Raw genomic sequence first — 25,166 nt, forward strand, 5'->3', positions numbered from 1 at the left:
ACTTCATACATGGTACTTGAGTACACATGGTGTATTTTTGCAAATCTGTCCATATAGATCAAGGTTAAGATGGATTGAGCACATTAATGGATACTCAGATTTTGGATTTCTTCATTCCAACTTTTTTGAGTTTTTCTCAGGACAGTGGAAATGCCTTTGATATTGCTTCTTTACCCCATTCACCATGTTAATTACACAGGCTTGTTCAACTCTTAGCATATTTTAAAGTGTGTACATTTGAATTGCCCTGTTTCTTTTAAATTAAAAATAATGATCAATAAGAAAAGCAAGGGAAGTGTTACAGGGGAAATTTCTCCTGTAAAGATGATGATGTCAGTCTCAAGCCCTTTTTCCTGCTAACCTAATCTCCTGCTGGAAGGACAGCTTTAATGGCACATTGCCTGCTAAAGGGATGCCACTCCAGAGCAGAAGTGGCCAACGTGCAGGCCACAGACCCCTCTGCCACCTGCTCCCAAACACCAACTCTTCTGGAGCCACCTCTGCTATGGGCTTCTGTCTGGTGAAGTGGTTGGGAATGGGCTTGGGTGTTGCTGGGAAATGATGATTCCAGTGGCAGCATTCTGCTCCTACTGCAGTTCTGGGCTCCTATCAAGCAGGCAGGCTCTTGGAGCAGAGGACTAAGTGTGTAGCAGATCTAGTCACACACAGACTCTGGATCTGGAGGATCTGGTGAAAGTGGGTGGCCTGTGTGCCCAAGAAGCTTAGACAGTGCTTCAGAGGGTCACTCATTTGTGAGGATGCATTGACCAGTTAAACTGGGTTTAAAACTGCTTTGAATGACCTTAGGAAGACAAATCACAGAAGTGTTTGTTTCAGTTCCCTCTTCCCTTCACCTGTGCACATGCACATTCCAGTCTTGCCTTTTAGTTCTCTCCCTCTACTTGAAATTCTTTAGACATGAGTAACCTGTCACTGCTTCATTATGATGGTCTCACACCTTATAAAATATGTTCATGCTGTCTTGAAAGTTGACCTGGGAAATCTCATGTTCTTTTCATTTCTGAAGATGTTCCTGAAGACAGCTGTGTATATTGTATGCTTTTTAAGCAGGAAGTAATTAAGCATCTAACCTGATGTCATACACTGTGCAGTGATGCACTCTGAGAGTTTCAGCAAAGCTGATTAGCCACAAGTTTGAAATGAGTGATTCCAAAACACAAAACAGATGTTCCCAGTGAATAATACATGTGCCTTTACCTCAATTATTTTGACCACTATTATGTAACCAGGCTTTGATCACAGTGATTTTCTTAGAGTTGACTTTGGATCCCCTTCTCCTATAGGTATTCAGAAATTCCTTCACTTTTGATTCAGAAATATTACACTAAGTCAGGCACAGGCATATTTACCTTTGTGCTGTCCCAACTTGCTTGCATTGGCACCAAGTCATGCAGGAGTCATCACAAACCATTAGTGTCTGTCCTGCATCATCACTCGAAGCAGTGCTACCAGCAAAAGGTCATTCCTCTGATGCTAACCCCACCGTGGGAAAATTGTTGAAATTGTCAGTGTAGACACCACCCAAGTGCACATGCCCTTGCAGATAAGATCTTGTGTGGCTTCCTGCACTTCGTACTGTATATGGAAAGAATAGTCATTTTTAGATGAGACAGAGCCAAATGCATTCAAAACAAGTGGAGAGGATCAGGTGTTAGTGCAGGGTGCTCTGGGCTTGTGTGTTCACTTCAGAACACTCCCTGTTTTCCCATACTCTTGTTTTTGCAGTCGCACAGCTAGAGGAGTGGTCTGGTTCTCGTGGCTTGGCCTGATTTTGTCAGGCTTGGATAACTTCCCCATCCTACCATCAATGCACCTATATGCTATTTAGTTATAATTTCATGTAGTACTGATTGGCTTTGAATTCTTCCCTATTCTCATCCAGCTCTCCTTTACTGTATTTTTATGTGTTTATCCTTGGGAAACAAAACTATTACAAAATGCCCAAATATTATTTTTGCATTCATCATAATTAAATGAAAGAATGACCCAGACCTCCCCAAGGACAGGGAGAAGACTCATGAACTTTGATGAGATTGGAATCCAGCAGTGGGTCATCACCTCTTCTCCTGTACTAAGCAGTGGCTTCATTGTGTACCTGCCCTGTACACACTTGGGTAATGTAAGGCAAGAGAGGCACCACCTTTCACATATTTCTTTTACTGTCTGGGGCAGGAGGGGTTTAGTGAGGTAGGTTAAACCTTTTTATGTGTACCAATAATGCTAATAATTATAAATCTTTGCTGTTATTAGATTGTCTGCTAGTAACTACATATGAGAAGTATTAGTGTGGAAAGGCTACTTATACCACATGTCAGGACTAGAACTTGTCCCACTTTGAGGAAGGGTGAGCTGATACTAATCAGCTTTCACCTGAGCTTTTCCATGTTCCTGCATCTTAGCCAGGGTTTTTGATCAGCAGGTGAGGTGAGGGAGGTATCTGCTGCTCAGGATTTGGATTGCCCTGCTGATCCTACTGGAGTCTAATGCAACTGCATTAACCTGATTGCTGGCTTCCAGCTACCCTGGCTGGGCTTCCAGCAGAGCTTGGGGAGTGCAGCCCCGTGTCTGGGGAAGTGCCTGTTGCTTGGGTGGGAAGGGGGATCCTCACTATTTCAGTTGCAGCATGCTGTCTGTCTAATTAAAGTGTTTGTTTTCTAACTGCAAAATGAGTCTGCCAGTGAGGTATTGCTTTGCTGGAGATCTTATCGTTTATAAATAGACTGTTAAAAATAGGGTCGTTTTACACAAAACTTGTTTGTGGAGTGAAACAATTCAAAACATGATAATAACAAAACAAAATCTTAAAATAGCTTTAAGTTGAGACCACAGACACAGCTGCCAAGCACTTTCATCTTTATTACAGTTACTCATATCTCTTTTCTTCTTATTCCTATTGTAAACATGCTGATTTTATCTAAGTTGTCCTCGCTATTCAGCCAGCCCATGTAACTACACCCTGCAATCCAGCCTGGTTGTTTGTTCCTAGGACCCTGGTCATGTGTCTCCTTCCACGTTTGGTTGGTCCCTTGGCCAAGGCTGCTGCACAGCTGCCCATGTTCCCTGCTGTGAGACATCCCAGCAGCACAATTTGACTGCTCCATCACCAGCTTTAGCTGGGTGATGTTAAGATGATGTTAAAAACCAGCTTGTGTTGATTTGCTTAAAGTTCCTCTGACCTGCTGCAGGGGTGGTGTGAGCTGGGGTTGGAAGGCCATGTCTCACCAGGTTTCAGCTAAATTATATTCATTGTTCTGCCCCCTTTGGTAGAGGCAGAACACGCAGCCAGTAACAGGAAAACCTGACCTGACTCAGTGCATGTTCTTCTGATTAAGTCACCTGGACGGATAATAGAGATGGAGATAAAGCTCTGCCATTTAGATAACAGTTCTTCAATTAGGTTAATCTGAACATGCATGTGAACATTAAAAAGCCATTAGGGAAGCCATTGGGTGTTGAACCTAACGGGTTACTTGTTTAATAAAAGATACTGAATAGAACGAGATTTTGAGAGTTGCAAGACTTTTAAAATTTGTTTTCCAATTCAGCAAACTGAGATAGGTGGGAGGAAAATAAAACCAACTGCCAAAGCCTTGGAGACCTAAAACCATCCTTCAGGTCCAAAACAGAAGTAGTGACCTTCAGCTTGTACACAAGTTGTGAACAGTTAATCAGCTTGAATGTTGTGATGTGAATCTGATAATTTGAGAGAAAAGGTACTTGATGCTTGTGGAGCTGAGCAGTATATTGGCCTCTAAACAGGTGGAATCATTATAAAGTCTGGAATAAGAGAGAGATTTCATTGAAGATCACCTGGAGGATCACCTAGAGGTCACTGCATACAGCTCTGGGGCCCTCAGCACAAGAAAGATATAGACCTGTTGGAGAGGGCCCAGAGAAGGGCCAAAAAGATGATCTGAGGGCTGGAGCAGCTCTGCTACAAAGACAGGCTGAGGGAGTTGGGGGTGTTCAGCCTGGAAAAGAGAAGGCTCCAGGGAGACCTTAGAGCAGCTTCCAGTGCCTGAAGGGGCTCCAGGAAAACTGGGGAGGGGCTTTTCACCAGAGAGGGCAGTGTTAGGACAAGGGGTAATGGTTTGAAACTCAAAGAGGGGAGATCTGTGTTAGACATCAGGAAGAAATTCTGCACCATGAGGGTAGTAAGGCACTGAAATGGGTTGCCCAAGGAAGCTGTGGCTGCCCCATCCCTGGAGGTATTCAAGGGCAGATTGGATGAGGCTTGTGCAGCCTGGTCTGGTGTGGGGTGTCCCTGCTCATAGCAGGTGTTTTGGAACCTGATGATCTTTAAAGTCCCTCCCAGCCTTAACTCTTCTATGTTTCTCTTCTATGAAGATTTAGCTGGGCTGAGAAATTATAATGTGCCTTTCTAGTCAGGATCTGGTTTGTAGCATATAATAACTGTGTTAATGTTAGAGCCTGCTTTTGTCACTTAAAACTCTTCTGTTGATGTCTCTTTCTGGGATGAACCTTCAGTCACACAGTGTTCATTTTGTGTTTAAAAAGCCAAACAAAACCAACCCATCCATGTACCCCCCCCTCGCCAAAACCCTCAAAAGCAAAACCAAATCAAAACAAACAGTAAACAAAGTTTTTCCACTGATAACTGGGAATCTCTGTTCTTTCTGGACAGTAAGACTAAGTGATCACGCTGAGGTGGTGTGTGGTGGTTGTCTGCCTTTGTGCACTCAGGCTTTGATGCAGTGGATGAAACCCATGCATGGATTTCTCAGGAGGTGGTGTCATCCCTGGAGGCTGCTGGGAGCAATGCTGGGATGAGCTGGTGGGTTTTGTCTTTGTTGCTTGTCTGGGTCTGCAGCACATGTGCTCCCTGTGATGACTTAAGTGGAGGAGTCATTTAAATGTAGGAGAGATCACAGAAAATGTGCTTCAAGGTGTGCTCCTACCCCCACTTAGTTTATTTTTCTGGTTAAATTTTTCTATAAAGGTTTCATTCAGGTGAAGTGTAATGATGAGGTTTATGTTTACTTGGGAGGGGAATGCACATTTTTTATTGTTTTACAGGATTTTTTACATTGGTTTACATATTCTAATAAAGAACACAGTTCTAAAATGCAAGTGTTTGACAAATCTATCATTTTCATGATCTTTGTCTCAAAGCGAAATCAATCACAGATGGCAGAGAAGCCTGTTGAAGATCAGAGCTTTAACTCTTAAGCCCTAACTTACTGTTTTCTCCTCATCTGAATAAACAGGCATTTCTGAACTCTGTCCTGTTGGTGCTGAGCTGCAGTAGGGGCAGAGATGACATGTTTTTTAACACTGTTTACAACCATTTGGGAAAATTCAGCCTAACTTTGCAAAGTGATGAGAAAGACACTTCCTGTCAGACACCCTTGTTGCCTCGTGCACAATTACGTCGGTACTAAAACATAAATACAGCAGAAAGCTGCTTGATCGTACTACTCTGTTTACCAGAACAATGCACTGTATTACAGAAAGCCATTATATACTTATTCTGTATTTGAAATCCGAGTGTTCTCACACACTACAGAAATTACACTCTATAAACTGCTTCAAATCCTAATGAGTTTACATGCCTCCCAGGCTATGCACAGTTAGCTCTTAATACATTTCTGCAGTCACCAAGCTGGGGCAGGAGAGACAGTGGCTGAACCAGTTCTTTTCCCAGTCTCAGTTACTGCAATTCACCACAGCAGGGTTTCCTCATCTGCAGAAGTTACTGGTTTGGAATTACTGTGTGAATGTGGCAGCTCTTGGCTTATCAAAGATTTGTAGGTACAAGAAAAGGGAAAAGCAGTTCATACTATCTTCCTGATTGTGGTGAACCTTGGCACTTCCAGGAGTGTGGGGAAGAAATTACAAAAACAAAGACCTTTTGATTTCAGGGTCTTTTATATCTTGATTTGCTTTCAGAACGCAACTTTTTTACAAAATTTAAATGCTGCAGCAAGATGGATAGAGTTAACTCAGAAGGGTGTGTTGGGGCATGTGTTTTTTACAATTATATTAGTTGAAAAAAAATCCATCTTAGATTATTTTGTCCAAGCACTTCATTTTTCTCTCTCTTTCTGCCATACTACTTGTTCTTTAATTTTCGCCCCAGGGTTTGCTGCTGCTTGGAATATGCAGCAGTGCCAGGAGTGTTCTTACACATTTCTAAGTGGAATGGATGTGGCCAAACCTTTATATGATTTGTACTTGACAATTTAACATAAATAATTAGCACATTAAAAAATTTGTATAATAGCATGTATACACTTTGCTTTGGAACAATGCCTGTTTATCCACAGTGTTGTTGTTCTCCTGAATGCACAAGTTTCTTTTTTTTTCTTTTTTATTTTCTAGGCAGCCATACTGAGTATTAGGCTAAAATTACAGCCAGATCAAGATGTTGAGAAGGTGAGTCATTTCCTCTGCAGGCTTCTCCGTCATCAAATTTACCTTTTGTTAAGCAGGAGATCCATCAAGGCCTTCCAAGTTGTGCTGCCTTTCACTTGAGGCTGTACTTTGTTCCCAAGAAGTAACTGCTGCATTGCTGGTGCACCTTTACATCTAGGGGAGTGACAGAGACTATTTTGTTAGACCCCATTACAGCTTTCTGAACTGTTTTTCTAGCTGTAGCCACTGTTACAAAAAACTGTAGCTGTGTGTCTACCTGGGGCTGTTTAGTCTTGAGAAATAAAGACTGAGAGGGGACCTGATGAATGTCTATAAATATCTTCAGGGTGAGGGGCAAGAATGGGCCAGTCTCTTTTCAGTGGTGCCTGTGAGAGGACAAGGGGAAATGGCACCAAGTGACAACACAGGAAGTTCCACCTCAACATGAGGAAAAACTTCTTAACTGTGAAGGTGACAGGCTGCCCAGAGAGGTTGTGGAGTCTCCTTCTCTGGAGACTTTCCAGACCCATCTGGACATGTTCCTGTGTGACCTGCCCTGGAGGGTCAGGGAGGTTGGACTCAATGACCTTCAGAGGTCCCTTCCAACCCCTATCATTCTATGTTTCTGTGATTGCATGATTCTTGACAAGTGGTTATCACTGATGGAATTTAGGGCTTTTCCTGTTTTGAAGCTTTGCTAATGTTTGTGTTGAAAATGTCATATCACTCTTTTATGCAGCAGTGGTTGATTAAGCAGGGGGTTCTCACTTGAGGAGCCAGGAATGGGACAGCCCTCTGCCAGGTTTCAATCTGAAATGTCATGGACCTCTTCATGCCTTATGTGCTGCAGTGCTCAGGCTGCGGGACATGGTGATCACAGAACAGTCATGGTTGGAAAGATCAAAGGCAGGGCTCAATGCTTTAAATGCAATTTCTTCTCCTAGATGTGCATACCACTACTGCTTCAAGATAAAACTAACTTGGTGGAAGATTATGTGAGAGAATATCCTGAGCTCCAGAGCAAGCTCTTGCAGATGCTGGACACGTGGTGTGAACCTGGGTTTAATATCAGGGACATCACAAGGTAGAAACACTTGTTGACTTTCTAAACAGTTGGGGCCAACTTGCTGTCAGAGGACAGTATGTTCTCTGGTTGTCTGAGATCACTTCTCAGCATTACAGACTGCAATATATTGACTTTGCAGATGAGAAAGGGGAAATTCTGGTCTCTGTGCCAGTCTCTTCTCAAGCACCTCAGCCCATAAGACAGAGGTATCGTTCCTATTGAGAGATTCTCAGTTCCTGCCAGGAGAAAGTACAAAATGAAACCTGTGCAGTAGATCTTAGCAATATAACAATATCAAAGCTTCCTCCAGGAGGTTGAAGCAATCAGAGTCTCGTGCTTTGCTGCAGACAAGGGTGAGTTTCAGTATCGGTTGTACAGGTTTTGCAGGAAGATAATACTGTGATGAAGTGGCAGAAAAACAAGAGGTGCAAGTGGTTAACCTTCATGTGCTCATGAAATAGTCGTGTGTGCTTTAATTTATAAATTGCCTCTCGCTAGAATAACTCCTGTCAGTCATAAGGCCAACACTGCAGTCTAACGCAGAGTAGAGATGAAAGAGTTGCAGTCTTAGTTCTGAAAAAAACACCAGAGGGAATTGCTCACTTTCTATTTCTTTAAAATAAACCTCTGAACTTGCTTCAGTTATTGATTGGGAAGTGTATGTGGTTGTACTGTTGGCTTTTTGTGCTGTAAGGCAGGGGACTGTTCTTACCAACACACAGCAAACCCTTCTGCCTCTATTGTTAAATATCTACTATTTGGGAAGCATACTTTAGGCAATTTCACACATGTTTCTTTCCAATTTTGTTTATTTGCTTACAGAAAATATCAAGGCCTGTCCAGGTACAAACCAGATAAATTTAACCGCAAAATGCTAAGCAAGCTGGTCTTCAGGCTCCTAGACCTATTCAATGTAGATCCAGGTATGTGATATTGCAACATATTGTGGAGTTATCTCAACAATAAAGAACAAATGAAGTCAATTTGTCTTCTTCCATGTTCAGCTAGAAATCTGCTGTAATTTATCATGAGGAGTTTCAGGGTTTAATTAATGATATTGAAAAACAAAGCTGGTAAGTTCTGAGAATTATCACTTTGTGCTGTCAGAGAATGAAGTGCTTGTGACTAATAGACTGTCCCATGATGTGAAATAAATCTTGCCCACGGAATGGCTCTACATTAACACATGATGGTCAGCTTTGAGTTACGATTCCATTCCACTCACAGAAGGGGCAAGTCATTATTCATCTGGGGATCTGGTTTCTTGGGTTATGGTTGCTCAGCTGGGAAGAGATAACCCTTGGGAAGCAGGAGCCTCACAGCCTTTTGTATTCTTCGCATAAACTAACGTTGGTGTTAGGGAATTTTTAAGGCTCTTGCAGCCTTCTGAAGAGGAGCAACACATTTTACATCACAGAATAGATCTGCTTCACTACTTCTCTAACAAGATATTTATTTTGCTTTGGTTGTTAGCAGGGACTGTTGGTCCTTTTTTTTCTTCTGTTTGGGACCTCAGGTCAGATACCTTTAGGTGCACCGTTATGTTTTACCCTGCAAAGCTTCCATCATCAGTCCAAGATATGCACTTCTCTTTTCTTGGACTGAGAAGTGTTTTCTAACCACAAATTGTGGGGTTATTACACCTGGCAGCAACACTATATTGCATATTAATCTTCACATCTTCAGACTGGTGTTCAAAAGTTAATAAGATAATTTTTACAAACCCTCATTGGAGGATAAGAAAATGTAATTAAACTTAGCACATTGGTGTGAAAGCTGAGATATACAGGGGGTCATTTATCATAGAATCATAGACTCTTAGGGGCTGGAAGGGACCTCGAGAGATCATCTAGTCCAACCCCCCTGCCAGAGCAGGGTCACCTAGAGTACATCACACAGGAACTCATCCAGGTGGGTTTTGAATGTCTCCAGTGAGGGAGACTCCACAACCTCCCTGGGCAGTCTGTTCCAGTGCTCTGTCACTCTTACAGTAAAAAAATTTTTTCGGATATTCACCTTGAACCTCCTATGCTCCAATTTACACCCATTACCCCTTGTCCTATCACTGGTCATCACCGAGAAAAGCCTAACTCCGTCCCCCTGACACTCACCCCTTACATATTTGTAAACATTGATGAGGTCACCCCTCAGTCTCCTTTTCTCCAAGCTAAAGAGACCCAGCTCCCTCAGCCTTTCCTCATAAGGGAGATGTTCCACTCCCCTAATCATCTTCGTAGCTCTGCGCTGGACTCTCTCGAGCAGTTCCCTGTCCTTCTTGAACTGAGGGGCCCAGAACTGGACACAATACTCCAGATGTGGCCTCACCAATGCAGAATAGAGGGGGAGGAGAACCTCTCTTGACCTACTAACCACACCCTTTCTAATGCACCCCAGGATGCCATTGGCCTTCTTGGCCACAAGGGCACATTGCTGGCTCATGGTCATCCTCCTGTCTACCAGGACCCCCAGGTCTCTTTCACCTACACTACTCTCCAGCAGTTCAGCCCCCAACCTGTACTGGGACATGGTGTTGTTCTTCCCCAAATGTAAAACTCTGCACTTCCCCTTGTTGAATTTCATCATGTTTCTCCCCGCCCAACTCTCCAACCTATCTAAGTCTCTCTGAATGGCAGCACAGCCTTCTGGTGTGTCAGCCACTCCTCCCAGCTTAGTGTCATCAGCAAACTTGCTGAGGGTACATTCTATACCCTCATCCAGGTCGTTGATGAAGATGTTGAACAACACCGGTCCCAGCACCGACCCTTGTGGGACTCCACTAGTAACACACCTCCAACCAGATTCTACCCCATTGACTACAACTCTCTGACTCCTTCCTTTCAACCAGTTCCTAATCCACCTCACTTCCTGGTCACCAAACCCATACCTGATCAACTTATCCACAAGGATGCTGTGGGAGACGGTGTCAAATTGGTGTGTCAGCCACTCCTCCCAGCTTAGTGTCATCAGCAAGCTTGCTGAGGGTACATTCTATACCCTCATCCAGGTCGTTGATGAAGATGTTGAACAACACCGGTCCCAGTACCGACCCCTGAGGGACTCCACTAGTCACACACCTCCAACCAGATTCTGCCCCATTGACTACAACTCTCTGACTCCTTCCTTTCAACCAGTTCCTAATCCACCTCACTACCTGATCACCAAACCCATACCTGATCAACTTATCTACAAGGATGCTGTGGGAGACAGTGTCAAATGCTTTACTGAAATCAAGATAAACCACATCTACCGCTCTACCATCATCTATCCACCTAGTAATTTCCTCATAGAAGGCTATGAGGTTAGTCAAACATGATTTACCCTTGATAAAACCATGTTGACTGCTCTTGATGACCCCCATGTCCTTGATGTGCCTGGAGATAGTGCCAAGAACAAGTTGTTCCATCACCTTTCCAGGGATGGAGGTGAGGCTGACCGGTCTATAGTTACCCAAGTCTTCAATAATTTTCTCTCCTTTCTATAGCCAGTCCTTCAGTGGCCTGTATTGTCTTTTGTGATCTGTGAAGAGAATTGGGTTGTTCCCCTTCCCTTGTGAAAGATCCACTGAGAGTGTGATATTAACTGTAGAAATAAAAATATATAACTGTTAACATGCAAAATCCTGAGAAATGTTAAAAAAAAATAAAATAAAATCTGGGGAAGGAGCACATAGCTGCTGATCTCAGGTGCTCCCTGGGCTGGCAGTGTGCCTCTGCCTGGGGATGGTGACCTGGGTGTTGTAGCTGCTGATAATAAGGGCCAAATCTTGCGGGTCCTTCACAATACATTCACTGGTGAGGAGGTTCCTTAAGATAGATACAGATCTCATTCCTACCTGCTCTTCCAGAGAGTGATTTATCTGTCCAAAGTGCAGTGTCTACAGTGCAGGTTGTCACTTGCTGGAGAGGGCTGTCCACCTCTGTGGATGTGAGAGGTGATGTGGGCTGCTGATTTAGATAAGACGCCAGATTTTGGGCAGCTAAAAACAGTGTTGGATGACTCTCATAGTCTCATGTATGAAAGTAGATGTTTATTTTTTATGTAATGTCACATGTCATTCAGAGCAGGACTTCACACTTTGCTAAACTGTGACCATCGTAGTCTCCTTTGAAATGCTTTGGAAGGAGATGAAAGCTAGAGAGGAATTTCTGCCTTAGTGCTAGTCCTGCTTGAACTGTATTGGGAGATTGTGGCAGCTGGAATAACATGGCTTTCCTTTCCCCCCACCTTTCTCCCCTCCTTTCCTCTGAATTTCTGGGTGTTCTTTCTCCATTCTTTAGTGGAAGTGAATCTGACTCTGAGGAAAGAGCATAGAAAAAGGAAACAGGCTAGGTAAAACATGCAGATTAAAAACCCCCTCATTTCTCTTGTTTTGAGCAGCCCCACCAAAAGCTAGCAGTGAGGTTAAAACTCACACTTGTTACCTAACCTGATTGTGGGCTTGTTTGATGCCTCACTCTGCTGCTGCTTTGTCTGTCCTCCTCACTCGTGACTCCTGCTCACTGGAGGAGGCTGAGAGCAGCAGCAGCAGGAGGGAAGTGGCTTTTGGTGAGAAAGGCTGGAGGAGGAGGACAGAGTTTCTTGCTATGAGAAGGCAAACTTGTATGTGACTCAGTTCTTGCAGTTCCAAATCTACTTTCATATTTCACTACTTCAGATCACTCTCATCCACTCACAGTAAATTTCACAAGGGAAAACAGAAGTGTTGATCAGGCATTGACGTGAAGCTCTCCTTTGAAATGCCAGCCTTAAATTTGAGAGCCAAATAGGAGATGACCCAGTATAAAACAGATTGGAACCTCAGGAGGAAAAAAAAAAGGCCATCTTAGATTAGTCCACCTCTTCTTTTTCTGAACTGCTTGCCAGAACTCCTGCTAGCACACAAAGTAGTGTGCATGGTAAGTGGAAGATTTTCTGTCAAGCCCCAAAGATGTCCCAATAAACTGTGTGAATTCCATGTAATTAGCTTTATGGGGGAGGAAGGAGTCAGGCAGAAATGCTGCATGATTGAGGAAACTTGAGTTTTATAGTCTTTTCTCACACGTGGGGCAGTATGCTTTGGTTTAATGAGCCTGTAGCTTTTGTTGGCTAATTACTTAATGCTCTTTGGAGACTCTGTGAGATTGGCTTAGATTTACAAATGCAAGTTTCAGTCAAAACAGTTCTCAGAGGTGAGGGATCAGACCCTACCTAGGTTTGAAATGGTTGAGTGTGTTTTCTGTTTTCACCACAGAACTCAGTGGCATTTTTCAGTGAAAATTCATTGGGTATGAGGTAGAAATGATACCACTCAAAACATGGAACTGTCCTCAAATACTGGGCCTCAGTGCCTATGTGACAATAAAGTAGACAGTAGTGATGTTGCTAGAAAACAGATGGGAACTAAATGCAAGTTAGTAGTTGTCATCTTGTAGCAGTGTAATGAGCTCACTGAGCACCCTAAGTTTTGAATGGTATGAACATGTTTTTACCGTTGTCTTTTAGAAGTTTTTTCTAGCATAAACTAGGATAAACGTTTCTCGTTATTTGACCACCGGGTTTTCCTTTTGGCTGAGCCTTTAATTAGGATTCGGTGCGAATCTTCCTTCTCTAAGCCCCTGAGTGGATTTGTGAGATAAAGCGTTGTCACTCCATTCATGCGGGGCAGTAGAGGGCAGACGAGGGCTGCTCAGAGCCTGAGTGGTGCTCAGGTAAGTCACAACTGTCCTCGGGCTTAATCAGGTCTGAGAGCAGCAAGCGCCTTGCGGGACAGTCACCGGGGAGAGCTCCGAAGGGACCCTGGGCGGCTGCACCAGGCACTGACAAAAGATGCTGTGTGAGGGGGACAGTAATGACTGTTACAACTCTGCCTTTGCATGGAGGAAATTTCAAATGTTTTCACCTTCTCTTCATTAAAACAGAGCAGAAAGTTGTTCCTTTGTTTGCTTTACAAGGGTTGCTTCCCCCTACTTCAGTGGTGTTTTTCCTTCAGAGTTTTTGGGCTTTCATGTAAATACCAGCACATGTCCCTGTAGCAGTGAGACATCAGAAGGTAGGAGCCTTCCACTCCTGAGGCTGCAGGTGCTGAAGGAGAAGAGGATTGACCATGCCCTCAGGTTGCTTTCTGGGGCCTTTACCTTCTCAGCTACATTTTTACCTCCTGAAGTACAGGCAATAGAGTATGATCTGCCCTAGACCAAGACATGCTTGCCAGCAGCTCCAAGCTTTTCATTGTAAAAGCTGACACCACCCTTGTAGTTCTGAGCTTGAATTCATCATACCTAGACACGTCTGAAGACCCCACTGGAGCATTTTTTTTTCCTTTAGGTGTAGATTGCAACCCTTGTGCCATGCTCTCTGCACTTCCTCCAGTCAGTGCTGCAGGCAGCAAAGCTGGCCAGTAGCCTCAGGGTTTGGGGCTAGTCTGGGGCTTCTACTGTTTCACCCTCCTTTCTGAGGACCACTGACCCTGATCTGTAGTTATGCAGAGCATTTTATGAGAGACACAAATGCAGCTTTGAGGCTACAAGAAAAAGAGGTTTTCTTGAGTCCAGCTCTACCCCGCACTAACTCACACTTATGGGACTAATCTCTTGGTACACTGAGAGACTCATGCATAGCTTGCTTCTCATTGGGTTCCCCAACATTCCTTAACAATACCAGACTAAAAGCCTCTAGTATTTCAGGTATCTTGATTTTATTTTTAAAAGTCTCCTTTACGTTGTCCCCAACAAGTTATGCTTTGTCTGGGACCTTTTGTTCTGCTAGGTGAAGGACTCTCAGTGTGAATGGAAGTCAGGCTCTCAGTGCAGTGTCCCCATCCCAGCTCAGGAGGCATTGCCTATCACCTGGGAGTGGTAGCCATGCACCACACCTAAAATATATTGCACCATGTCCTCAGTAGACACATCTTACCAATGTCACACGAGTGAAATAAGTGTGTATTGCAGGTTTCATACCCTGCATGACAAGTAGATTTCGTTTTTACTCCCTCAGTGTTGCCTACATCATTAACTCTCTGCTAACAACTGAGAGCAGATTGGAATTTTGATTTCTGAGTCAATCCCAGATGTGAAATGAAGTTCAGATGAAGCAGTGTTGTGGTGCAACTGCCAGGTTAAGAGTTAACACATACCCATAAATGCCTCCAGAGATGTCGGAGTCAAACCATGACAGGTGAAAATGATCAAGTTATGAAGTGATGCTTCAGGAGCCTCTGAGAATCTGCAGTATCTACTAGTGCATCAGCTCATAGCCCTGTGATTCCAGGGTCTGGTGTTCAGAGATCTCCCTTCTCTCCAGTTTCACTCCTCGGACAGTCTGTGTGGGCATGGGGAGCACTGGGCTCCAAGGCCCTTTGGGTCAGTGTCACTCAGTTCAAGGAAGGCTGCAGAGAATTTTCACTTTACTGTTTTCTGTTACCAATTCTGATTGCTGATCCTGCTCCTTCTGACCAGCACTGAGATGGTTTTAGCCACCGAAACCCTGAAGAGAGCTTTGGTTACTTCTCTCCCTGTACATGCATACCAGCATCTGGCAAGAACTGGCAGATACATATGCTAATCCTAGTTAATGTATTTTATCTTCTGCGATTATCTCTCTTTGCACAGGATTTCAAAACAAGGTGCTATGTGAAGATCTTGTTTTTTACAGTTGTAATGAGGCATCTCTAATGAAGATGACAGTAATAAAAATAATAACAACAACTATTGCTTGCTAGCTCAGCAGAACAATAGTCACCTCCCTCTTTGTATGCATATGGACTCTCTTTCATGGATACATATTTTAATGGATAAACTTTAGCCACAAGTTTACATCCTGAGTAACATGTTCAAAACTGCCTCAATGAATTAACAGCACAGGTTCCAATTAAATCAGAAAGAGTGCAACTTCTGGAGACTGGAGGTGGTGCCCGTATGGGGATGCTACCTAATTAAAGGTGTGAAGTCATTGACTGTGAAGCATATTGAACCAGCAAGTGGATCTTATCATTCAAGGGTGGTAGAACCAGAGATATAGCATATTAGCATTGCTAATCATGGCTGGAAGTGTAAATAACAGTTTCTAGTTTAGATAAGCTGACAATGTGTGTGTCTGTCCGTCATTGTTCCAAGCATGATGGCATCCTGCCTTCCACATACCAGGTTTGAAAATGGGGAAGGGAAAGGAGAATGTCTAGACAGTGAAACTTCAAGGAAGTTCAGTTCTGTTGTATACTTAAATGTGTTTTTCCTCCTTTTAGCTCTCTGCCCTAATGTCGTAAATCAGAGGCACTTGAAAACTCTGCATTACCTCTTTTACAAGAGGTTTGTTGAGGTACGTTTCTCCCCTGTGTGGCATGAGTGTGATTGAGGCTTGTTGGTCATTTTGTGTTTTAAATAACATAATTAATATGATTGATGTGTCTTAGTATATAAGCAAGTTTTTATTGAGATTATTTTTGTGTACAAATGCATTGGATCTGCCATGGGACCTGTTTTTTCTGTGAGTGAATAGTTTGTGTGTCCATTAATACTCTGATGACTGAGTGTCATTATTGCTCAGAGCTGGATGCTTGCTCACCTCCACATCTTCAGTAGCATTCTGAGACACATGTAGGTAGCCCAGGGTAAGGTCTCCATATGGTCAGTTTCTATCAACCATCTCAAATAAGCAGGAGAATACTGGCTAAAGAGTTTTGTGGTGGTTTTGGCTTTTGGAGGGTTTGTGTGTTGTATTTTGGGTTTTTTTAAGAACACTACATTTTAGGCATTCCTCATTGCTGGGTTCTTTGTAGGCACTTTGCTTAGGTACTTGAGGCCTGGCTCTGATAGGTGTGGCCCAAACCTGCCATAGAGGCTTTTTTGTGCTAACAACCTGGTTAGTGCTGAGCAAAATAGCCTACTTTCAGCTCCTGAACCACAATGTAAACTAACTTTACTTTTCTCCAGCCTCCAGATTCTCTTTCTGAATACATTGGTAGTTGTCCTGGCACTAAGGGCTTCTAGGAATAAGAAGATGCCATTAATTCTTTCTGAGGAGTAGGTTTCTAGGCGGCAGCTTGGAGGCTGCCTGCAGAATTACTTGACTATGGTTCTCCTCCCCCCTCAGGAGTGTTCTGAGCCCTTTGAGCACACTGTGTTGAGAAGCACATTTCTTGTTATCAGAGCAGTTTTGGTGCTTCTCTTGATGGTCTGGCATTCATCACTGTCCTGTGCCTGGAGACAGATTGTACCAGCTATGAGGAAGTTTTTGTTCTGCCTCTTCTGGAGAAAAAAATTTGCACTTGTTGTATCTAGGTGTGTTAATTGGACTGAGAAGGACAAGGACTACAGGAGACTAAATTTCATAGCAAAATGTTTCCATCTCTTGAATTTTGAATTATCTAGCTGTATTTGCCAAACATGTAGTGGGGTGTCATCTGCAGTTCATAGAAAGCTTTTTCCTTGTAGATACAAGAGACTTTTTTACAGTTTTAACAGAGCCCAACAGATTGTTCAGATGATCCTGTGGTGCTATTGATCCAGTCTTCAGAGAGCCAGTCTTCAGGAAATGAGACACCTCCTCCAGAAGTGCCTGCTCTTTTGTTCAGAAGAGGATTTGTTTCATGTTCTGATAGAAGAAGGCAGATGTGTGCGGTTTTTTTACTCTTCCACTCTCCAGTACTTGGAAGGCAAAGATGAGGTTGAGTCGTGGTGATCTGATGACACCATCCTGGCACAGGCCGTTCTGCCTCCAAGACCTCCTGATCCATCAGTGAAGGCTCTGCTCTGTCTTTGCTGCCTGCCAGACCCACTGACATAAGAGCAGGGGAGGACTGAGCATTTCAATGTTCTGCATTTCAGAGCTTTAATGGTGGATGACATCATTTTTGAGAGCTTGGCCATCTGCAGTGAGTGAGTAGAAAGCATTCATCCAGGTCTGCTTGTTTAGCAGAGTCAAATGGATGCTTGATCTGGTGTTCTGCTCTCTTTGACCTTCCATTTCCTTTGTTTTGGAGTATTTGCTTGATTTAAAGTGTCCAAGCTGGCCAGTTACTTCCACTCAGGTATATTTGGCAGTTGTTTCTGGATGCAGTCCCTTCTGAGAGCTCTTTGGTGTTCTCTGTTTACCATTCTCAGCTGTGTATGAGGTCTGGTTAAAGGACTTCTTTATCTCACTACTATTTAAATTACATGCTTGTGTATCTCAAAGATGTTTTCTTTGAGGCTCTTACTCCCTGTTTGCTGTAGTACCTTTCCATGAAAGTGGCACTAGCAATTACTGTTACCTCTACCAAAAATAGAGGTGAGGCTCAGGCCTCAGTGGCTGGTCAGATTCCTGCAGCCTGTGTTCTTGGCAGAATGGAGAGTAGGTCCAATCCCAGATTTCTCCCCAAGATTGGCTCTGAAAGACACTGGAATGAGGACATTAACTTCTCAATTTCCTTTCCCAGACCTCATGATTCCAAAGGATTTTCATGACTTGGCTATTGAGAAAAGTTGTTCTTCTTACATTCTGAAAGTTCAGCCTTGCCATAGGTCACTCCCTTAGCTGGAGCCCATGGGGATGGCTCTCTGATGGGGAGCTACTGAGGTGAACATCTGAGGACAGGTCCATGCATTCTGCCAGCCCATGGCCTGTGACAGTTTTGCTCAGTCTCTGTTGCTGCAGGAGCACAGAGTGAGCTTTGAGGTGTTCAGAAATGACGCTGCACTTTGCAGAGTGTTGTGAAGGTGATCAGCTTCCTGCAGATGAGCCCAGGACCCAGTTGTGGGTAATAATGAGAGTTTGAGCTACTGCTGGGTAACGGGCTGCCACTGCCTGTGCACTGTGACTGCATATGAGTTTTGGTGTAACAGTTGTCTGAATTGCTTCATCTAAGCTGTCTTTTCATGCCCTGCTGGTGACATACGAGAAGCAGAGTTTCCCCCTGCGCTCCAGAGTCCATTCCTCAGTCACAGTTGAAACCAATGTGTAAGATGGTGTGTTAAATTTCAGCTTGTTCTCTTTTCTCTTTTCTAAGAAGTAATTTTGTCTTTTCAGAAAACCATGACTCAGGAGAATTGGATAGACCACATTCAGGTGAGTATGGATTTCCCTCTCCCATTTTCTCAGGGTTATTTTCTTGGAGATTATTTTAAGATGTTTAGAATATCCAGCTCTGGATATTGTCATCCTACTATTACAGTTTTGCACTTTCCCATAACCTTGTAAACATATTGCAAAATTGTACATGCAGCAAAGAGCAAGGAAGAAAATTTTTAATTCCTGTTGTGTCTTTAAAAATACTCTAGTTTGGCTGGAGCATTTAGATAAGATTATCAAGTACATTATTTTTATTTTAAGCAGTTATTTGTAAGTGAATACTACAAATATTTGTGTTGATTACTTACAAGGAAGGGAGGAGAGTTCTCCTCAGACAGCTAATAAGATGTGTGAGTACATCAGGACCAGTGTTAGATTCCTTCTGCATGCTCCACTGTGATAATTTTCAACATGTTTGTTAAGTGACTGTTAGATATTGTACTGTAGGACAAAAGTCATTTTAATAATGCAGGAAGAAGAAGCATGTTTTGGCCTGATACTACCATGAATACATAATGTGACAAGGAAGTATCAAGAAATACCACGGTGACAAACCATTAGTGATTATTTGTGTGTCCTTGATAATCCCTGTAGAATTACAAGCTCATAGGGAGTGTTTGCTCCTTTTCTGTAGCTCCTCTCAGTCTGAATTCTGCAGCCATTAAGGATTTCTGACCATTGGCTAGAGCCTTCTTTGAAAATCCATTTGAGTGGTCATTGTGGGCCTATGAGTGGTACCAGATCAGCTGGATGACTAACCGTCTTATGCATTTGAGATCTTAGACACTGTCTGTACACACCAACACAATGACTGAATTCTAAACATGAAATGTTTCTTCTCTCTGTCAGGAGTCAGCAGGAAAAAGAACAATTCAAAAGGCATGAGGATGTGTTTTTTAAGACAGAGATCATTGATAAAATGCCCCAAGTGCTTTGTGTAACTATTAAACCTACTGAGAGTTTTCAGTGGTGAATATTCAATTTATGTTTGTGGTTTGTCATACCCATATGAGAGACCCTGTGAGGAAAAGAGGGGGTCTTGCCTCTTGATCTCAGTGATCTTATCCAGTGAAAGAATTTTAAGGGTTCCCTTTGATTCTCACAAGCTTAAAGGCCAGCACAAGTTCTGGTGCCTTGCTGATCAAGGCCTGAGATGGGATTAGCCATGAAACTGTAGCAGACATCCTCATCACAATTTGTGGATGTACTTTGGTGTGTGCAGTGAAGGGGTTTCTGTTGGTGCTGTGGTGGGTAGTGAGAAAAACTTCCCAGTTAATAGACACCATTGCAGATCATGTCAATCACTGGTAGAGACAGGAGGCTGGGGAATAGAAATTGCTCTCTGGAAATTGCTTGTCTGGTGCCTGGTAAGGAGAATGATGCAGAGCTCAGAGATGTGATGGACTATGGCAGAAGGTTATCTTTGCTCTCCCAAATTATTCCAAACCTTGTATTTGCTGCATGCTGCCAACTTAAATATTGTTGACAACAATGTAATTATCACATAAGCAGTGCTTAAACTTGCCTGTTATCAGTCCTGGCTCTTGGTGCTCTCAGGGATTACTGACTTTGGCATCTCTTTAAAGCCATCAGAATCTGTACCTGTGCATCTGGAGGAAACCCAACTAATCTGATGTGCAGGTAGGCTTCTGCTTCACACTGCTGGCAGCAGGGCTGCCCTGAACAAAATAAAAGTTGCAAAGGAGGAACCTCTGAGCAACTTTTGGTTTTCAGTGCAAAAACTAAGGTTGTCCAGGACTTTATTGTTTTTGAAAGATTGGGCTTTGCATGAGGCAAAGGTTTAAGTTTCCACTCAGAGCATCAGCCCTGACCTGACATGTTTTGACCAGAAAAATCATTAGGCTCCTTGTGGAGCTGGAGAGTTGTTGTTTGTGTTGTATGTCCCATCTATATGTTTAGACACAGACAGGCTGTATGTCCCAAGCTCTGCCTGGTGATATATTATTAAAGACACATTGCACTGAGTGGGGAGCAGAGGGTGGGATGCAGTGTGACTCCTGTGTCTCCTGGGAGACTGGCAATCAGATGTCCCAGAAGACTCCACAACAGCAGGCTCCCAGTCAGAATTTTGGGGTAATTTTTTTCAGTTTTCAGTCCAAAGAGGTTGAAAGTCTTAATGGGTTTAAAGCCCTTTTTTGTTTAACTCTGTGCTACAGCCATAATAAAAGACTTGAATCATACAGAGCCCTGGTGAAAGTGGTGTTCCTTCTTGTGCAGTGGTGCTGGCCATGAGATGTGTGGTGTGGTGGGCAGTAGACTTTTCTAGCCTGGTCTTTCTTTTTGTTTGCCTTGAGCAGAACAAGTACAGAATTTTCCCGTTCCTGCTCTGTAGGATAAATTGAAGGTGTGATCCTGACTGCTCCTACAAAAGGCAGAAACTCAGTAGTTAATTTTGGGCCAACAGAACCTGTTTCCAGCCCTGTAGTAAAATGGTTTTGCCCCCTCCGCCTGCCAGTGCCTGCGCTGCCATCCAGGCTGTGGCTGCACAAGCACAGATGGCAGGAGAGATCAAAATGTCTTCATACCCTGGGGAAACTGCCCTCCTCACAACTGCCTGTTGGCAAGCTGGGTCAGCCCAGGAGGAGAGCTACCGTTGGTACCATCTTCTCCAAGCAGAGATAGCTGGAGGGCAGAGGGAGGGGAGGTGCACTCTCCTTGAGCAGCGCCAGCTCCATCGCTATTCATTAACTTGCCTCCCTGTTCCCATGCATGGAAACAGGTAGGAGAGTGCCTGTCTTCACAAGCAGAGGGGAAGGTGTGTAGGATATTGATGATAGGCAGGAAAACAAGAGGCAGGTCATGAGCCCATTGTCTGCCTTGCTGTGTGCCCTTCTGCTTCTAGTTTTGCATGCTTCATTCTTTTCATAGATGCATAAAGATGGTAGAATTGGACAGAGCAGCCACAGAGCAGCCAAGATACCACACATCAGGTGTGTTCAAGAAGGGTCAGCATGCCTGTGACTGCAGGGAACACTTGGCCAGCAGCAAAAGAATGATGCTGAATGCTGGTGTTTCCCTAGAAATTCTGCAGAACAAAATCACTTTGAGACTAAAAGGCCTGAAAGACGTTTTTCAATCATCTGCCAAGTTTTCAAAAAGTGAGCACACATACAACAATAATATTTATAAGGAGCATAGTAGGGAAGCAACTCTGATTGCAGATGTTACCTCCACCAGTGTTTTACATGTCAGATAGTATCTGAGATACTTGCACGAGGTTGGCAATATGATGTGGGACCTACTGGGGATTGTTAACTTCTCAGGTGGAAGCTGTAGCCTAAGGACATCTCAGCTAGCAGCAGACAGCTGTGTTTTGGTGACCCGAATTCTGCTTTAACAGAGGCAATAGGAGGATCTGGTGTTTTTCTGCACCACTTTCAGTATGCAGTGTTCTCACTGATGATTTGGGGGTGATCTTACAGTTGTGTCTTCCTAGACTCAATTTGGTTGGTTAGTGTCAAGGCACCCATTTTGTGTGGAATCACCCACACCCCTGTGGGTCTGGTCTTTTCCAGGTGTGAGCGGTGCCCATCTGTGTGAGGACAGAGCTGCCAGGGAAGCTCTAAGGCCCTGATGCCACCCACACAGTCTCAGAAACAGAAAACAGTCTCCGCTTGGCCAGGAAAGGCTGGAGTAGTTGTGTAGAGGGAATGACAGAATGTTAGGGTTATTTCTGAACAGTCATAGCCCAGAAGTCACACACTTGCTCGATGATTCTAACATCCAGAGTATTTTTGCAGGGAATAGTTTGACTGGAGCAGAGCTCACCAGTTGGTACAGTCTATAATGATATCTCAAGGTACTTTGGCGCAAGAATTATACATGTGTTTATTCTGCTGTGAAATTCCCTCTTGAATGGAACAGAGCAGACTGATGGTGCACAGCAACATAGCTCTTTGTTTGGAGTAGTAACTAGAATCAGTGCTGGGCATGTTCAAAACCGACGAGTTTCTGTACGACTGTCATTGTTAGAGTCACCTGTTTTGCAAAGTGTTTGGGACAGTGAAGTGGTAGAAATGCTATTTCCACTTTTACTGACCTGGACCCTTTTGTTGCTAAATTGAAAAACTGCCTGTGCTAGTGTTTGCACAGGGGGTACTGTCCCTTGTTTTCTGAAATGTAAAAATCTTAAACCCTTCCAAAACTAATGCTCAGAAAAATGCTGGTGGTTGAAAAGTTTGGCTTGTTCTCTGGGTGCTCAGCAGAAGCGATGGCTCATTGGGAGCCCTTTGGCCAGCTGATGGTCAGAACCACTCTCTCATTTATTTTGGCATGAGCAACTTGAGAGATGGTCATGGGAATGTAAGTCCTGGAAAAGTGGCCCTTGTTTTCCTCAGGCTCCTGTTTTGCAGCTATTGAGTCTGCTCTGGTCTTGCATGAGAATGAAGAAGAGCCCTGGATCCAGCTGTTCATCATGTTTAGCACTGGGAGAGGCTGCAGCTAATCTGCTCTCCTTCTCCAGCTGTGACAATGAGATAAATTACTTTTTATAAAATTTCTAACCATGAAGATTGAACACTGTGCCAGCTCCTTCTCTGGGTGACCAGGGGTGAGATGCTAGTAATTCATAGCAAATTTATAACTCTAATTCCACTAAAATCCTAGAGTTGTTATGCTACTTAATGGATAAAAAATTTAACTACCTCTGGAATAAAATGTGAAAGCTGTTATGGTCAAGGAGGTAACTTTTAAGGGAAATATAAAGGGCAGAATGCAATTATTTTTCTTAAGTTTTTAAGGCCAGAACACCTGTCCAGGAGTCCTGCTCTAGGGAATCTTTAAAAAGGACAAGAGGTCAAAACGGCCACTTTGCAAGTATCCACGTCTCAGATCCCTCCCTAGGACCCCTGAGTTTATGCAAACTTCTAAATTGGCTCAAGATTGTTTTGAGTGCAGCGACATCCCTGTAGTGTTAGGAACTTAATATATCTGTAGGGAATTAAGCAATCTGTGCAATGCAAATGGAAATAATATTCAGGAGGTGATTAATAAATGAAATGTCTTCTGGTATAAGTCTGCATGTCAAATTATCTTTCACTCTGTGTTTGAGTGAACTGTTTGTTCAGGGATATAATGGATTTCATCACTCAGACATCAAATCTAGACTGGCTGTTTTCCTGGAAGGTAGAAACCAAAACTAGTTTAACCAGCTGTTGTGTGGAGTCCCTTGCTAGTCTTAAATGGCCTCTTTTTTAGCAGGAAATTAGAACCAGTGGGTGATTGGTTTTGTTCCTTATGGCCTTAAAAGTCTCTGGGAGGAATCATAAGCTGAAATAAATTTTCATGCTTGCACTAGTGTTGCTGCATCAGGGTGCTGGAGCTACAGGGCTGTCCCACTGGAGCCCAGGTTGCTCTGAGTAGGGCTGTGTGTATAAATATACAGGAGCTACTGCTTGTGTCTTTTCCTGCAGTTTGCTTGCTAAGCTCCCTGCAAAAGAATTGCATTTATCTTTCCACAACTTCAAGTGGCTTCCTAACAGCTGCCGTTTAAAAAAGAGAAGTTGTTTTTTTCTTCTTCTCCATTTCCCTTTTGCAAAAGAGATGGTATTTAGACCTGGGCCAGTGACAGGTTTAAGATCTGGTATCTGTCTTGTGAAGCCAGGATCGAGGGAATTGCTTTATGTCAGCTGAGTACTGGCAGTCTTTCTTCTCCTGGTGTCCACTTGTTGCTCCCATTGCTCCTTTCATTTATCTTCCTGCGTTTTGTTCCCTGTTCAAGGACTAACCAGAAACTCGGTGGTGGTGGGAGTGTTTTGGCAATCTCCCTGCTTTTGCCCTGTGCCTTTTTCTTTAGATTTAGTCGTCTTGTTGGAGGTCTCTGGGGACAATATATAGCCACAATGTGATGTAAACATATATTGTACCTAAGGGAATATTAAACCATGGAAAAACTGGACAATAAAAGTAACAGGCAAAGTATAGATTTCCTTCTGTTTTCCAGTTCAGTTTGTAAATGGTGTCATTTATTTATTGATAGCTGAAATAACATCAGAGTTGCAAAGCAAAAGGACTTACTGATAGGGCTGATGCAGAAAACAGGCACATCTGTGACTCTCTCAGGAAAAGCATAACGTAATTCTTCAGTTATGTTCTGCTTTCTGGATCCAGAGCAGTAAAATATGCATCTGTACTAATGAAGTTAGCACTGTTAGTCTAAAAGAAATGGGAAATTCTCATTTAACAAACCCACAGCTGTTGTGGGAGAAATACATGGGAAAAGCCAAATATGCAGTGTGTTCCATGTCTTCCTAGCTACAGTCAGGTCTATCAAAGAATGATAGATACAGTTAAATGTAAATACCTCCTGCATGGCTTAGAGAGGATTATTTTCTGTAAGACCTGGAGGGCTGGTGAGCCTGATGATAATTATGGTAGTTTTATTTATAATTAATGCAGCCATTTCTAGGTAAACGAATTGGGATTAAGCACAAACATATTAATGAATTTGTGTTGAATTTTACAGTAGGTACAAAGATGCTAAGAAAAACTGCCAGTGGGTTCCACACTAGCTACCAAATAGTACAAAATTTCAAAAACTTTTTTAAAAATCAGTCGAAGATTTCTCCTGAGTGATGGAAAATGTGATTGCTCAATAATTTTGGAAAACCAGTTCACATTTACTTGTGTGAATCTACAGGGCCAAGCTCTGGGGATTCAGCAG

At 43.2% G+C, this 25,166-nt stretch overlaps 1 protein-coding gene across 1 annotated transcript in view; it reads left to right on the top strand.

The window, feature by feature from the left end:
- EXD3 (exonuclease 3'-5' domain containing 3) overlaps nt 1-25,166 on the top strand; it is a gene marked incomplete at its 3' end in the record, with an annotated part of 68,003 nt that overhangs the window by 10,266 nt on the left and 32,571 nt on the right. The window contains exons 5-9 of the mRNA XM_009993670.1: nt 6,364-6,417; nt 7,341-7,480; nt 8,285-8,385; nt 15,681-15,754; nt 18,443-18,481. Of these exons, the coding sequence (XP_009991972.1) occupies nt 6,364-6,417; nt 7,341-7,480; nt 8,285-8,385; nt 15,681-15,754; nt 18,443-18,481 (408 nt within the window). The remainder of the gene's footprint in view (nt 1-6,363; nt 6,418-7,340; nt 7,481-8,284; nt 8,386-15,680; nt 15,755-18,442; nt 18,482-25,166) is intronic.

This window comes from Chaetura pelagica, unplaced genomic scaffold, assembly GCF_000747805.2.
Source record: "Chaetura pelagica isolate M959 unplaced genomic scaffold, ChaPel_1.0 scaffold773, whole genome shotgun sequence".
Lineage (NCBI taxonomy): Eukaryota > Metazoa > Chordata > Aves > Apodiformes > Apodidae > Chaetura > Chaetura pelagica.